Source organism: Cuculus canorus, chromosome 1 (genome assembly GCF_017976375.1).
Source record: "Cuculus canorus isolate bCucCan1 chromosome 1, bCucCan1.pri, whole genome shotgun sequence".
Taxonomy (NCBI): Eukaryota; Metazoa; Chordata; class Aves; order Cuculiformes; family Cuculidae; genus Cuculus; species Cuculus canorus.
In genome coordinates this window covers 152,918,847-152,935,789 of record NC_071401.1, presented here as the reverse complement: position 1 = coordinate 152,935,789, position 16,943 = coordinate 152,918,847, and the positions used below count along the sequence as shown (strand labels likewise).

Here is a 16,943-nt window from a genome sequence, read left to right as displayed (position 1 = left end):
TTTGGGATTGTTTTGCTATGTTTTGTCAGGGTATTCGCCTTGGGGCCCTTTTCCCCCTCCCTTGCCCCAAGAGGTGCTGGAGAAAGTGCAGGGCTGGCTTAGTTCCTTCTTGTAAGCCATAACAAGAGATAGGAGCAGACTTCAAAACCGATTGTGGAGGGCGGCTGCCTCCTTTCTTCCTTCTAGCATTCTGCCAGGAGTTGCTTGTGAATGCATAGTGTTACCAGAGTGGAATTGAAATAGGCTTTGTCTGGTTTAGTTTATCCTCCACCCGAATAGGAAGATGCACACACAGGACATACGTGAAAGTTCTCTTCTCATTTGAATAGCAGGTGTTTGAGGAAAAGTAAAGGAAAATAAATTAAAAATCAGAAATAAGCATCTAGGAGGTATTGAAATGTGTTATCTTAATCCCCACAGCACTGCTAGCATAGAGATGAGTTTGGAAATTTAGTGGAGAAATTCCAGAAGTGGGGCTGCCAGTAGCACAAGGCATGTAGGCTCAGAGTCCCTTATAGGGTGAGGGAAAGAAAGCCTAGAGAATTGTTTTGCTTTTGGGAGTACATGAGGCTTGTTCAGGCCTACCAGGATGTTTGAAGTTACACTGACTGCTTTTGAAGTTCATGTTAAACTGTTAGTATAATTTTGAAAAGGAGAGAATTTGTCACATTTTCATGGCTGATGTTTAGGGAAGCATTTATTCAAGACTAGGCGAAGTGGGCAGCAGGTTCTGTAATTTTTTTCTTGTTTATTCAGTTTTCATAATGGTAAATGAAGTTTGCATATACAAATCCTTTGGAATATTACAAAAATTGTACACAACTAAAGTTACAGGGGCTAAGATAGGACTAGTTTATTCTTATTTTATGTCTTTGATTTCCTTTTTTCTTTTATTTCTGCACAGTTTGGTGTATAAACTTGAAAATGACTTGTAATGTTTATTGGCTTAGGTGGAGAATAGGAAGTGAGCAGAATACTTTAATTCTTCTCCCATTTCATGCAGGTTCTTGTTTTTGGCTGGGTTAAGGCACATGTATAATTCCTTGGTTTCTATTCCTTGTAACCGCTACATTCACTCTTTGTTTTCTTGTCTTGCAGAACGAGCCTCTGACTTCAGGTTATCATGGATACCCAGCAAGAGACAATCAAGTAAGAGTCTGACTGCAAAGAATGTGTGCGCGTGCATCTCTGTACACTTATGGATGTTCTGTCCAACAGCTTTCTGGCTGTCTTGTTATGGAGTGGAAATTGTTTTGTTCTATTGTGGAAAGCTTGTGGAGATATATATGGTAAATTGAATGTTTTTTATGGCCTCCAGCAGTATGTGGCAATGTGCCTGGTAAGGGGTTAAACATGATCCACATTACCAATGGCTCAGGAAATTCTTTATTCTTAAAAAGGTCGTAAATTAAAATCCCTGTCCTAAGCTCCCGCTGTATCTGCTCAGTGTTAATGAATGTAGATGTTCAGTGGCAGTGCATGCTTGGCCCTGTATTATACTTAATGCTGTAATTCTAGTATCTGGGGAGCAAAATAACACTGAGTTTTTGTGTGAGTCTTCTTTGCTGGTAGAGTAGGGAATGACACGTCCTGTTGGGTTGTTTCTTGTATCTGTGAACTTGTTTTGCCTTCCTTTCAAGTCCTGCGGGGCCCTTGCCCCTTGCTTTTAGTCAGGATGTTCTCCTTCTTACAGCAGTCAAAATTATACTGTTCAGTGCATTGTATCTGTAATGTAAGCATTCTCTTGCTTCCTAGCAGAGGACAGAAATCCCAGTTGATGAATTTGCACAACGGAAGGAGGAGATGCTTTGGAACAAATGAAATTTAATGGGTTGTAAGATACAACTGTCATACATTAAATCTCCCTTCTTAGAATGAAGTTTTTTTCAGTGTTCTGCAGTGCTACTCCAAAGCAGAATGTGAACCAGTGTAACAGGAAATTAATATGCACAGAAAATCAGTAGTGCAGCATATTTCAGTAATGAGCAAATAAGAAAATAAAATTTCTTAATACTCTCAGGTGTTGCTATATAAAGAAAGTGATTTTCATCAGATTCTGATGAGGCCTGGGTATTTGGAGCAACAGCTTAAGGGGAGATGGTTTTGTGAAGGAAATGCAGTGTAGTACAGCCTCAGCAATTGAGGAGCTTGAATTGCTGGTGCTTGTAACATGTGTATGAATTTCCATATAGGAGGAAATTATTCAGAATGTCTCCTGGGATATATTAAACTGTTAACCAGCACAAATAAATACTACACGCTGGGATGCTGTGGGAGTTGTGTTCCCACTTTATCCAGGCTAAGCAAGCTATGCTACGTTGAGAGGCAGAGCCAGGCCCAGATTCTTAAAGTGGTTTCTATATGCTTTCAGCTTTTCCATTCTGGTGGCACCCTCTGCACCCTATTTTGCTTTATGATGTACCTATTTAGGGGGGGTTCAGGTCTTCTCAGTATTTCATTTTGGTGACTATTAGTATGTCCAGCTTCACAGGTTTTCGCTTTCTCATCCCTTAATAAGTCTCCTGATTTCAAAGTCCAGAACTACTGTTGCTGGCAGGTCACCAGATCAGCAGAGATGAGCACGGGAAGCTGTACAGCAGCCAGGGCATGAAATGAGAATTACAGCCTGGGCAGCCCTGGAGGGTCTGTATGGGTGAGCACAGGGAGTCATATATAAGCCAGATTATACAAACATGTGTCAGATGGCAGATAGCTTTATGGACATTTCTTACTGGATAAAAATCTTCAATTTAACTTAAATATTTTCATTTTAGCAAATAAAGATCTTTTTTGGCTGTTTTGGTTTTTTGTTTTTGTTTTTTTTCCCCCGTGCTCAGTAACATCTCGATCTGTGATAAGTGTTTGTCCTGTCTTGCTTTTGGCCCTGAAGCAGCTTAAATTCAGGCCTGGTTTTCACTAATGAGGTTTCAAGGCTTTTAGCTAATCTGATTTGGAGCCTCTAACAGGATAGAAGCAGAGAAAGAAGTCCTCTGTGGCCACAAACTGGGGCTGGTGTGGGAGAGACAGCAATGACTGATTCATCACCTGCCTTTTTGCACTGGAGAAGGAGGAAGGGAGTGGTGTGGGGATGTGTGTAGTGATCCTGATCCTGTAACAAAGTAATTATGAGATTCAGGAGCAATTGTGTCAGATTTCCTCAGATTAGGAGCTGGATTTGAGTTGGTGAGTGTAAATCTCTGTATCTTGCTCTTTGCGATTGGAGTTCATTATTTTAAATACTTGTACTGTGCTTTTTACCGTGATGTTTTCCATAGTAGAAGTAACAAAACAGAGGTTTATTTTCAGAGCATCTTATCGTATGACCACAGTAGTCCTTATAGAAACTCTGTGGTTATCAGTTGCTCTTTTTGTCATCTTATGTAGCACCCCACCACTTCAGTCATCCCACTACTTCAGTCGTCTGTATATCCCTTTTGCTCCTTCAAGCTCTAAAAGCCATTAATTGCTGGCTGCAAACCTTTCACTATGCTGTTTTTACACCCTCTAGTGGTTAAGGCATACCCAGATGTTCAAGGTTATTGTAGTTTTTTTTCTCACCGGTGGAAATATGTGATCGATTTGAGTCTTCACTTGGTTCATTTGGGATGCTTAGGTCTGCAATATGAACTTTATTTTGTATCCTTTCCCCAAATATTTAAGCATTCTGTCATCATCGTGCATGGGCAGCGGCACTGAGGCAAATGAGATGGGTTCACATTGAGGCTGTATTCTTCTAATTCTGGTGTTGTGCGATTGCTTTATCATAACCCAGAGCTTTGGGTCATTACGCAGCCTCCCTGTTTCTCACTTGCCCTGCCAGAGTGTTGTCTTACTGGGCTTTTTGTGGTAAAAGGTCTCAGGGAGCATGTGTGCTAAATCATTACGGTAGAAGCTTGCCTAAAACCAGAAGGCTTTCTGTTGCTGAAGCTTGCACTTCTGGAGCTCCATTACTGCTGTGTGAGGAGTTGGAGACCTATCTGAGACTGTTCTCTAGAATTCAAAGTTCACTCTGTGGACGTGTAATGCCCATACAGGAATGGCAGGATGCCCCTCCTTTTCCTCAGAGCTAGGCTGGTGGCAGGAACAAAGTCCTTGGTAAAGGGAAAACACGGGAAGCACTAGTGTAATGTAGTTAACTGAGATGAGAACCAAGCCTTTTCGTGAAGAGAGCTTATTCTCTGGGGACTGTTCAGTTCTCTAGCTTTCTGTTGGGCCTGCCAACAAAATGATGTTTCTTTTTTTTTGTAACACGAGCGCCTGCCTAAAATGCAGTGAACCAAGACTTCCTTGCTTCATTTCCCAAGCTGTGACAAACAGCTCTGAGGTCCTATGAGTTGGTCTCAACATGGAAAATGACTGGAGATAACTTTTACATACAGAGAAACTCATCAAGAATAAATACTCTGCTTCCCGAAAGCTATTACATGGTAACTGCACCAGCTTGTTTTATATATAGCCAAAGCCCATGTTGTATTTCTCTAGTGCTTTTTGTGTTGAAATGTATTAGACATGATATCTGAAATTTGTTTGAGGGCTGAATACTGGCACTTCTGTGGCAGGATTTGGCAGCTGCACAGAATAATTTTGTACCCCAATAGGAAGCAAAGTGAACAAGAACACCTTGTTTAGCTGCCACTGAAGGGAAGAGGAGAGGAGAGAGAGTTTATGGAACCATGAGGTGATTGCAGACACCAGAACTGGGTCAGGATGTTAGAGCTATTACACCTCTTCTGTTAAGGAAAATGATCCTCAGCTATCACAATGGGTTAGGATGTTCAGTTGAAGCCTCTTTTAAAAGCTTGTACTTCTGTGAGTACAATTCTTAAATCAAACTGGGCCATTGGCTTGGTACTAATGTGGTGGAAACATCATTACCTGTCACAAGTGACACTTACTTCAACAGTGTCATTTCGGTGGCTGGTTTTCCATCTGAGTGTTCACCGGGCCTGACCTGTTGTTCCCATGTATGTAGATGAGACTGCAGCTCAAGGTAGCATGGGTGCCCATGGCAACTGCTAGGAACAGCTTTATCTGTATCCCTTTGGTTTGAGTTCAAGCTTAAGGTGGATGCTGATAAATCCTCTCCAGTTGTCAACCTGTTCTCCTGGGTCTTTATGCACTTGCTGCTTTGGAGTATCTGTTGGGGGATCATAGGCAGCAGCAGGCTGTGTGCATTCCTCTTTCCCGGGGCCATGAGCTGGACCTGGTGGCAGTGGCAGTCTGTGAGAACAGGAGAACAGGAAGCCTCCGCTGTTGGCTTTTTTCCACTGCTTGGTTTTTTTTTTTTTTTTTTTTTTTGCCCCATCCGCCTTGATGTAGGGAGTTCAGCAAGGAAGCGCTTCATTCTGAGATGTGAAGGGCGTGCATGAGCTCCCACGGCCTCCACGGAGGCAGGACAGCAGGTCACTGGGCTTCCTGTTGGAGTTGGCTGCATGGAGGTACTGCTGCTCCTGTTGGGGGCTGCTCCCGTTGGTGGTATCTCTGCAGCAAGCAGCAGGGATCTCGGCAGAGAGTTCAAAGACAGAAACCTCGGTCCTCTAGTCTGTCTGAGGTTCCTTTACCGATCTACCTCTTTTCCATTAAGTGGATGAAGCGTGAATTTGTGGATGTTGCCACAACTTGATTAGCAGCTGAGTGGTTCAGTGTATATTACAATATCCACAAAAATCTCTTGTTTTAGTATTAACAGACTGAGATGCTCCTGATGTAAAACAAATAAAAAGTAACCTTCTGGAGGAAGATGGTTTGGCCACTTGTTTCTTTTGATTTGTACCATGATGACACCAGCCACAGTCTCTCTCGAACTCTGTTTTGTCAGTCTTGAAACAAAGATTCTCAGTCTCAAAATTTTAAATCTGTAAGTAGTGTTCCTGAAAAAAATTTTGGTTTTTAATTTGTTTTTCTGCTTGTAACTGACCATAAAAATCCTCTGGCATGTATACTAACTGTTGCAGTCGCCAGTGAGATTGTTGCAGTGGAAGTGTTAAGTTATTCAGCAGGTAGAAAGGAAGGTCCTTTGTGGATTTTTTGGTTTGTTTGTTGCTTACACTTTTGGTGCTTAATAGAGTATATTCCATACAAATGCTTAAACTGAGAGACAGAGGGAGGAAGAAGGGCCTTAAATAAAGTTTTAACACCATAGTTCTTGAATGAATAGCCAGGACTAGGGTCAGGAAGGCTCTAAGATCCTCAGTATAAAATAGAGAAGACCAAGCTCAGTGTTCCTGGTGCTTCTGAGGAATGCCTCTCTGTTTAAAAGCAAACAACCCCAGATTTGGGATGGGACTAAGCTAATGAGGGGAAACTGTTCTAAAAACCTTCCTTATGATTAAATCAGGGTTAAGACTGCAAAATCTGCCTCCTGGCTTCCACAGCCTCTCTTCAGGCAAGCAGTGAAATATTTCCACTCTATACTAGACAGGACTGAAGGGATGTTCTGTTACTTGCCTAACTGCAATGTCCCATAGAAAATAACAAGCTTCACTTTAGAGAATGTGGTCTTGGCAAAAATGTCCAACATATTCAGGAGGTGGGAAGCGTCTGTGAGTCAGTTGTATATAGAGGGGTTCGAGAGTGTGTAGTGGGATAACTGCTGGGGTGTTACCCTTTAGCATCTAAGCTGTGAAGAGGGTTAGACAGTTAAAATGTGTTATGGAAGGGCATTTAACACTGCTGGAGGGGAGGAGTTTGAGAAATCCTTTACCAGATTGCATCCAACACAGTTTATAACTCGCAGTACATTCAGAAGGTAAAAAAGTGTTGATAGAGTGGAGAGAGTTAAAAGCAATGTAAACCACGATATCTATGATGGAAAACAGAGAGCAGAGTGTTAGCTAAAAACTGAAGGAGGAGTTGGTTACAGACTGAAGTTCAGACAGTCATGGATGAGTTGAGAGAAGAAAGCTAAAATCCACTGAGACTAATCTAGTAATATAGTACTTTCTGAATCCAGTGTTGTCTTGGTGAGACACTTGGTTGATCACTTGAAGCACGCAGTGATTCCTTGTTTTCTCAAGGCCAAACTACTACTGAGAAACTGCAAGAAAGATTCAGCAACTGTGATGAGAAAAAATTGTAACACACATGGCACTAAAATACTGAGCCTGATATAAACCTGCTTTCTGAAATTTCACTCTGAACCACGTCTCTGTGCTAATATTGGCCACATTCCCCCAAATCTCTCCTTTCCTCTCCATTTAGCTTATTTTCTGTTTTCAAAACCTTTAAACAATACAGGAAGCACACTGTCTTGCAGTTGATAAGTCTTGCAAACAGATCACTCTGGCTGTATAATTATTTCCATTTTCTTTCATGTCTGCTGCCTTTCCAGTATCTGAATACAAGGCAGGGAATCCTTTCCTTACAGAAGCTTGAATGCCTTTCACGAACACATTTGGTTAGCTCTATACCAAAGTGTGCCTTGCCTGTTACTCAGTGTTTAACAAGAAAATAAAAACAAGCATGCAGAGAGAAGTTGTACGAGAAGAAGTAGTTAAGGAGTGCATCTAGTTCAGATATGTGGGAAGACTTCCTGAAAACAAGCTCATTCAGTCCTGCAAGGACCTTCTCAAGGGTAGTGACGATCACCTTGCTGATGAATAGTCTGGCCAAAGCTCTGGGGTTGTAAGGCGTTGGCAGGAAATGGGCTGGATGATGTAATACAAATTCCTTTCATGCTCGAGTCCTCCGATTCAAGCAATTTCTCATCTCTGCTTGGAGTTAAAGAGAGGAGATGTGAGTCATCCTTCTTGGGAGAGGACCAGGAGACCACTTCTGAAATGTACTTTTTGACCGTCAAAGTGTTACCCAATGTCTGCAAAAGTCTTGGAGATTCCTAAGTCCCTGAGCTATTTTGGCACGGGAGAGCATCTTGTATGTATTTCCCCTTCTGAAATTATAGGAGCGCTAGAGAGTGTGGCATGTGTGTTAGAAGTAGTCTGTAAAATGATCAGTTGGAGGACCAAACTCAAGCGGCGTAAAGAAAACAGCCTGTTGATGGATATTATATCCTATCGAGGGCATGAAATTGGCTATTTGGGTCAGACAGAAGGTCTCTGCCTTCCAGTGTTCTGGCTTTGACAGTATCTAATAACAGGTACTTAAAGTAGACGGAATAGCGACAAGATTTGGTGATACTTCCCCTCATCCGCACTCCTGAAGCTTGGGGTTTTGGGATTTCCTTGCAATAGATTTTTTTTTTTTTTTCAGTCACTTGTGATAGATTTTTCTTTATTGAATTTGTCTAAATGGTTTTTGAGCCTGTATAAATCTTTGGCATCCGCAGCATCCTGTGGCAACAAGTCCTCTGCTTTAGGTATATTTTATGAGGGAAGAAGTTTTTTGCGCACAGCTAACTTGTAACTGAAGTGGTTTTAAAACTCTCAGGTGAGGGAGGCTTGGCGTCCTCAGCTTGAGCAGCTGCACTGTCATGGCATGGGTGAGGGTTTTTATCTTAGATTCATAAAGGTTGGAAAAGACCCCTAAGATAGAGTCCAAGCGTCATCCCAGTGCCACCACACCTACTAAATCGTGTGCCAAAGTGCCACATCTACACAGTTTTTGAATGCCTCTGAGGATGGAGCCTCCACCACTTCCTGGGCAACCTATTCCAATGCTTCACCACTCTTTCAGTACAGAAATTTTTCCTAATAGCCAATCGAAACTAAACCTAAATTAACCTAAACAGGAAAAAAAAAATCAACAAAACCAAGCCAACTAAAGAAACTAGAGGAAAATTTAAATTGTTTGTGTGCGTTTAGTATCTTTTTTCCCTTGAAGGATTATAATACCTTTGCAAAAGTTATTTCTAGATAACCTGTAAATGCATGGGAGGCTTCGCTGAACTTTTGTAATGCACTGCTGCAGCGTGGCGAGACACTTGGCATGTTCAGTTTTGGACCTGTCCTGACCTCCTGGTGCATAACTGGGAGAGCTCGGGGAGAAAGAGGAAGAGGAGGAGGAGAAGGGTGCAAGGGGAAAGCCTGGCTGTGGCTGGGAGCCTGGCTGGGAACCTGGATCCTGGCTGTGTTCCTGGGATCCTAGGGAGGATGAAGATGCAGGGAGAAAGCGTGGCTGTTGGGGGGGAATCCAGAGTGGGTTCCTGGGGTCTCAGGGAGGGAGGAGGGTGCAGGAGAGAAGTGTGGCTGCAAGTGGAATCCCAGGTGAGTTCCTGGGGGTCTCAGGTGAGGTCCCGGGGCGGAGGAGGGTGCGGGGAGGAAACGTGGCGGCGGAGGGGAGTCCAGGGTGGGTTCCTGGGGTCCCGGGGAGGAGGAGGGTGCAGGGACGAAGAGTGGCTGGGGGGTTTATGGGTGTGTTCCTGGGGTCCCAGGGAGGAGGAGAATGCAGGGAGGAGGCGTGGCTGTTGGAGGAGAGTCCAGGGTGGGTTCCTGCGGCCTCAGGGAGGAGGAGGGTGTAGGAGGGAAGAGTGGCTTTGTGTGAGGGGGAGTCCTGAGTGGGTTCCTGGGGTCCCAGGGAGGAAACGTGGCGGTGGAGTGAAATGCCGGGTGGGTTCCCGAGGAGAAGGAGGGTGCAGGGGGGAAGCGTGACTGCCGGGGGGAGTCCCGGGTGGGGTCCCGAGATGGAGGACTGGCTGCGTATCTGTGGGAGTCCTGAGTGAGTTCCTGGGGTCCTGGGGAGGAGGAGGGTGCAGGGGGAACCGTGGCTGTTGTGGGGGAGTCCAGGATGGGTTCCCGGGGTCTCGGAGAGGAGGAGGGCGCGGGGTGGGGTGAGAAGAGGCGGGGGTCGAGGGTCCCGGGTTGGGTCCCGTGTGTCCCTGGCGGCGGGCTGCCAGGAGAGGGCAGCCGGCGCTCGGCCAGCGCTCGCCGCCCGGCCGGGCTTGGGGCAGGGGATGGGGATGCCGCCTCTCCCCGCTGCTGCCTCCCGGGTTATTCCCAGGCACAGGAGGCCGGCCGGCGCCGCAGGGTGGGAAAGGCTGAAGCCGTAGGGAGAGAGGGGGAAGACGGTTTGGTTTCTCGCACCACGCAAGTTTGGGAGTGACATCTCTGAAGTTTTAGCCGCCGTCGACGAGGGAATTTTGTTTAGAGGGCTGGGAAGAGGACGTGTCAGTGCCCGAATCCGCACGGGAGCATCCAGGGAGGCTGAGACGGGGCCGGCGTAGAGATCAGAGTCTTCAAAACTTAGGGATTTGATTCTTCCAAAAGGCACAGGGGGAAAGGTTTTTGTAATGCAAGTCTTATCTCTCTTCCAGAACGTCTCAGGAGTGAGCAGCGGCGAGATATGAGAGGGATGCCTGAGATACAGGAAGGATGTCAGAGAAGGATTTCTGGTAACGGAGCTGCTCTTAGAGGGCAGCTTGAGCAGGCAGCCTGGAGCTCTTCCCGGGCTCCAGCAGGCTCCTGACTCGAGATGGCTGTACCCAGCGGCACAGGTGCTGCACAGCACGGCTGCGGCTCCCAGGGCAGGGTGAGGTGGATTCGCACTCATGGCGGGGGCTCTGGGATGCCCTCGCCCCATAGAGGCTGCGCTGGAGGGATCAGTTGTTTCCAGTGTATTCTGCATATCATGAGATCCTACAGCTTTCAAGTGAATGTGTTTCTTGTTTTGTTTTGTTGTTTTAAAAGGAAGCTAGAGATCCCAAGAAATACAGCTGGTCAGTGTAGTTACAGAACCTGGAAAGATGCTAAAAAAGATCAGTCTTATGGTCGACTCCTTTCCTAATGGAGGTTAAGGCAACAACAAACATAACGTTGCTAATTTTTGAGGAGCAATCGTGTCAGATCAATTTAATTTTCTCATCTGACATGGCAGCAGGCCTGGCAGATGGGGGAAGCTACTGGCTTTGGACCTAGTCCCGCATGACCTTTACATAAACTAGGCAGATGAAAGGTGAAATTATGAAGGGGCTGAGCGCCTAATTGGAAAACTGTATTTGGAGTAATTATGTCATGCTTTTCTGTGTGTGTGTGATCTGGAGTCTTAACATGATCTGCCCTGGTTGCTCAGCTTTTCTGTGTTGTTCTTCAAACATCAGGGTAATGAAAGAATGACTGAACATATGTATCTGGAGGGGCTGGCAGCCTTTGGAAGATAGGATTACGTGTCAGAAAGATTGCAGTAAATTGCAGAAATGGGCTGAAATCTAACAATGTGAAATTAAACTAAACCAAGCTGTATTAACAAAAGGAACTATATATGCGATATAAAGCGGAGAATGGCTGGCTAAGCCATAATATTGAAGAAAAGATCTGGGGTAATGGGAGATAACAAAGTGAATATATGGTGCTAGTTCTTGTGATCTTGAAAACCTGGAATGTATTTCCAAGTGTGTTGGGTAATTGCAGAGGGTAGTTATTCTTCAGAGCTTAACAGAGTCAGCAAAGCACTGTACCTAGTTTTAGGCACTTCAGGAAAAATACAGACAGAATCTGGAAAAAGACAAGGGAAGAAAAAGTAAAGAAGGCTCAGAGAGCTTGACATAAGAGGAAAATGCTGAGCTTGTTCTCTCTTTAAGAAGAGAAAGAGGAGATAAATATGGCATATGGGGATTGATTATTTACTATGTCCACTGAAGGCAATTTTATTTGCATCAAGGAAGGCTTAAATTGGATATTTTGGGGTAAAACAACATTTCACATTCAACGTGGTGAAGTACTGGAATGGTAATTTAGGGGACGAGAGTTCCTGTTTCTGGGATTCTGTAATAATCAGTTAGGCAATTCCTGATGGATGTTTGTCTAAACATGCTCTGTGATGCCTCTGAGCAGGGAGGACCTCTTGTCTCCCTGGCCCTTTACTTATGTTAATCTGTGACAGTCAAAAGCCAGTTGTTACCATCTACATAATTCTACAGCCATATGACTGCTGTTGTCTTGGGCCTTCCTCTTTTTTTTGTGTATCTGAATTGCGAGATAGGAGGCTCCTCTGCTCCTGTATGAGCTTAAAAGTATCAGAGAGCCTTTCTTTGTGACAGCTGCCTCATAACTGTTTCTTCCTGAGCATGCTTATTACTCAAAGGTGCAGGATGTTCAGTATCTTTGAGTCAGTCCTTTCCTCTGTCTTACAGTAATAACATGTATCATGTGTGAACCTTGGAGATGAGCTGTTTGATATCTTCATTTCCCTCTATGCTCTCTGGCCAGATCTCCATTCCAAGTGTGCTTAGAGGAGAGGTTTTTATTGTTTTATTGTTGAGGTTTTTTTATTTTTAAAATATTATCATAAACAAATGTCTCCTTGCTACTCTACCTGCAACTCCCCTTGCACGAAGCAAGAACTGAGAGAAATTCAGCAGGAGTATTACCTCAGTCTGAGCAGGGAGCGTGCTTCTGTCTGCTTGCTGCTGGGATCTGCTGGGGGGGTGGCCAGTCTGCCTGCGTTACGCCGAGTACAATAACTGCTTCACTGCCCCGCTTGTGCCGGCCACTTCAGCAGGACCCTGAGTAAATGAATGGGATTGCTTTCTGTTCTGCTGACTTCTCCTGCATGGTAAGTGAGAAGCTCTGCATTGGCTGGGAAAGGATGCTGCATGCAAGCAGACTACCACAGCAGAGGCTCCGGAGAATAGGTGGTGGGTAGAAGATGGTTTCATTCTTCTTGGTATTAAGGGAGAGGTATTTCCAGCAGTAGCATAATGTTGCTCGGAGCAGGCATTTGCCAGATGGTTTCAGCTCCCCTGAGGCTTTGGGATGTGAAAGGGAAAGGGCCAGGAACACACTTTTGATTCATTCCATTAGTAGATTAATCGGCACTGTCCTGGCTTAATAAGTCTCTTAGATTTCCCAGTGGAAATGGCACATGTAATTCTGCCCAGGTCATGCTCTGCACACCTGTGTTGAAGCTTTCACAGCAAGAAACTATGCTGCTGCAGGCAACATCTGTAAAACAAGACTCTGGTGGGGGGACAGTTTTTTTGGTGTGGGGGGGAGAGGTGAGAGAAAATATTTTCAATAAATACTGTTAAATAATGCTAGTGGGAGTGAGATGGCTTGTGAGAACATGCTTGAATTCTTCTGCCATGTTAGTGGGGGATGTATTTAAAATCTCACAGTGGTAATTTGATGTTATGAAGCTTCCCCCCTCCTCTCCATTCTGTATTAATTGCTGGCTAGATTGCATTTTCCAGGAAGTCTGTGATTAGAGGACAAGGGTGCTTTTCCTGATAAAGGTCAGAGGCTGCTGTCTCAAGAGGCAGGTGATAAAATGTAGAGAACTGTCTCAGTGATTTTAGCTGAAAACCTGAGCAGATGTTGTGCTGCTATTTACTCACGGGGGTTGTCCCCCGTGACCTGTCTTTTTGCCTCTCTCTTCAGGCCAGCGGATTGTTGAGGAGTGGATTTAGTTGCTGCTGCCGCCCATACAGGAGAAGGTTTGTAGCTCTTGGCAGTTTTAGCAGGAATCTGAGTTTTTAACTCTTGTGGTGCCCATGGATTGCGATAAGCTGTGCTCTGATGTCACGGCAGCACTGAGCTGTGCTTGCTGACAAGCCTAATAAAGGTTTACCAGTAGGACTGTATCTAATGAGACGTGCTGAAATTCCTTTGTGTCTGGATTTTAATGAGGAGAGACTTCAGGTACTGCCAGCAAACACATCCTCCTTGCTTTTTCTGTTCCATCATTCCCAATACACCTGTAGAGCATAGGCTACTCTTTCCTACAGGTCAAGAGGACAGCAATAGCTAATGTTGGGAAGTTTGATCATCATCTCTGTTTCTGGGGCACCTGTCACTCTGGCTCATCGCCCTGGTCTCCCAAAGCTAAAACAGCGCTCCTCAATTCCAAGTGCTTGGAGAACATCTTGTTTTCCAACCATTTATGGCAGCTAGCTCCAATCCTTTGCAGGGTCTGGAGGAAGACTGACAGGGGCCAAAGGAGTAAGTGTCATGAGACTCCAGAGCTTTCTGTTGAAAGCTGAGATAGACATATTTTACATCCCGCGGTATATGTAGCTGGATTTAGGCTCTTTGGTATTTCCAGCAGAATGGCATTTCAGAACTGGGAGCTGAACTCTGACAGCAGCGTTGTTCCCAGTTGCTGCCAACTTCACCCCAGACAGAGAACTGCTGTATTTCTTGAGCAGCTGCTGCTGTGGAGCAGAGCACGGGAAGAGTGCTGGTCTCTGAAATAAATTGAAATATACTGGCACAACAGACAGATAGAGCCAGCCCTCTGGATTTCAGTCGAGAATTAATCTAATCACTGTGTAATATGTTCTTACTGGTCTATCTTACCTAAAGGGCAAACTTAACTACATTAGTCACAATTTGGAGCATTTGATTTCCTTCAGATTTAGAATTAGGATACAGCTGACTGTCCATGTACATATTTCGAAGTTTCTGGGCATCTCTAATCCAGTTTGTAGTGACATTAGCATTAGATAACCATAGTGAGGCCTTTCTCTGAAAGGAAACATGCATTCTTCAGGTCACACAAGGATGAATAAAAAGACTGTTCTTGTCGCAGTTGCTTTCTGGGAATTTGAGTATGGGGAGGAGTTTCATATATTATTGCTGCTTGCTTTATCAAAGTGAGTAGTTTCTCTAGCGGGTGCAGTAGTTGTCAGATGGAATGGCTATACTTCAAAGCTTAATTTTGGGTTAAGATGAGAAAGTATTGCATAGTTCCTAGAGCACAATAACTGCCTGTGTTGACTGGCCATAGTTACTTCATACCATCCATCTCATCTAAACTGAACGTGAGGGAGCTGCTACTCATTCAATTTGTCTGCCTTAGAAAAGGATCAGCAGAGTAAGGAAATTGCAATCAGTCTCTAATGGAAGAGTCTAATTTTGCCAGTATTTGATCAGAAAAGGCATCAGAATGGAAAATTTTTTTTTTGGTCATGGCAGGGTGTAGGGGAAAGAAGGGAAGGTGGAACAGCCTTAATACGAGCTCAGCTGAAGGTGACAGAGATTCACAGTATGTTTGTACTCCACAGACTGCAGTGATGCTGAAGACCAGATATATAGCTGGTCTGCTCCTCTGAAAGCCAAAATCCTCTTGATTCAAGTATGTCAGTTGACACAAGTGCCAAGAAATGCATGTGAATTGGTTGGAACATCCTGTGTTGCAAACTCTGAGTATTTCTAGTACTCGCTGCATGTGAGATCTGCAGAATGGCAAAATGCTGTATTAAAAGAAGTAGGTAGCTATCTACCTGCATGCTGCCTTAGAAGTCCCATATTAAATATATACACTAAAAAGACTTGGAAGAATGGGCTATCTTTTGCTTAAAAAGCAGGAAACAAGTAGTGTGGATAATCTTTACATTTACGCACATTTTTTGTCTTATGCGCAAAATTCTCTGAGGAGCCTGTCAGGTGGGGGGAGCTGTTTGCTGTAGCCATGAGAACAATCTGGCTAGGTGGTGGTGGCCCAGGTATGGTTAAGGACCACTTTGCTCAGAATGAGATCAGAAGCAGAATTGCTTTTCTGATAACTGACCTTTGCTGATCATTGTGAATTGAAGTTGGGGATATTGTATTTTATAACTAAATTTTTCCAGTAGCATTTCTGTCCTCTGTATCTTCCTCTATATTTTATATCTATTTATGTCTCTCCTCTAATGCTTTATTAATGCCTTTTACATTTGAACAGTCTGCTGTTCCTTTATGTGGTTTGACAACTGCCAATACCCCTGTTGAAATATTTTGCTTTTAGTTCTGTTAATGGCGATTTTTCCTGGATTGTCTGACTCTAGTTACATAATGGAAGGATCTGCAGTCCCCTGACACGTGTGTTCGGTCTTTCCACCCACCCTTACTTATCACAGGTTGATGCTGTGTTCCACCGAAGTCTTTTAGTGATTCAGTTTTGTTGTTTCTTAGGAAGATGTCGTGCAGTGTTTATCAGTGTTACCTCTTTGTTAGCTGGAGTAATTCCTTTCTTCTTTGCTGATTATATACTTCTGCCATTCCTCATACTGAGGCTGTATTTCTGCTAACTAAAGCATCACAGATCTAAGGTGTTTTGTCTTCATTAGGTACATAATGCTTCTAGGTAGTGTCACGGGTTATTTTTTTCCTCAGGGGGTCAAGTGAAAGACTGTTATTTCAATAAAAGAAGAAATAAAGCAGCTATGATAGTAAGAATTAAAAAAATGTGCACGTTGTAGTATTCAAGCTTATTTTTTCCCTCTCATAGGTGTATTTTGCAGTCTACTTTTGGAGTTCATTAGTCTTTGAGTCTTTCTAAGTTGGAGAGAATAGATTTCAAACTCTTAAAAAGGTATGTTAAACCTCAGTCTTCAAGTGATACAAGATGGAATTTCTGTTGTGTCTGTAGCAACTTTACTATGGTAGGATTTGTCAATGCTTTCTATGCTGTAGTAAATTAGATCCCAGCAGTACAGGGCCAGTATAGATAAATATAGTAGCCATTATACCTCGATACAGTTGTATTGCCTAGGAAACTGGTACTATTATTGAAAAGGAATTTGCTCAGGGCAAGAGGGTATCCATTACTTCCTGAATAACTTGCTAACATTGTTAACCTTCCTTTGCACAAACAACCCAGAATGAGTCCCTTTCTGCAGGATGGTATTGTTCTTTGTCTGTATTCCTGTTTATCAGCAACAGGCCTAAGACAAAGTTTCAGCATATTAATAAACCCCTGTGTGGTCCACGGAAGAGGGTTATGCCCTGTCTTCTCCTTTCCCCACTGTTGCAATACTCTCATCTTCATATCCTTTCTTAGTTTGCTGGGCTGTTGCCTTGCTGATGAATCACTGATGCGGTACAGCTACTTGATGTGGTAAGCACGGAGACAAAAATTGGTGTAGTGATGCAGTAGCTCCATTGATGAGATATTTGAAGCAGTTCCTCTCTTGCCACCTAAATCTCACATGTTGAGCAGGAAAGCACTTGGATGCCATCAGTTCATCCTTTGGACTATGAAGAGATGAGTTGTTGAAGTAGGAGCTGGGTTGCATTTTTTTATTTATGGCTTCCTCTTTGAAATCCACAACCAAATAAATACCCTCCTTAGCA

At 43.9% G+C, this 16,943-nt stretch overlaps 1 protein-coding gene across 24 annotated transcripts in view; it reads left to right on the top strand.

Moving 5' to 3' along the window:
- Positions 1–16,943, top strand: part of RBFOX2 (RNA binding fox-1 homolog 2) — a 175,566-nt gene that overhangs the window by 36,823 nt on the left and 121,800 nt on the right. For 23 of the 24 annotated variants that reach the window (XR_008452095.1, XR_008452151.1, XR_008452136.1 and 20 more), the window contains exon 2: positions 1,099–1,149. Coding sequence is in view for 15 of the 24 variants with exons in the window: in XM_054078545.1 (XP_053934520.1) it covers positions 1,099–1,149 (51 nt within the window). In the remaining 9 variants the exon portion in view is untranslated. Of the gene's footprint in view, positions 1–1,098; positions 1,150–12,387; positions 12,445–16,943 lie in introns of those variants that run through there. The other variant, XM_054078794.1, reaches the window with a different exon arrangement.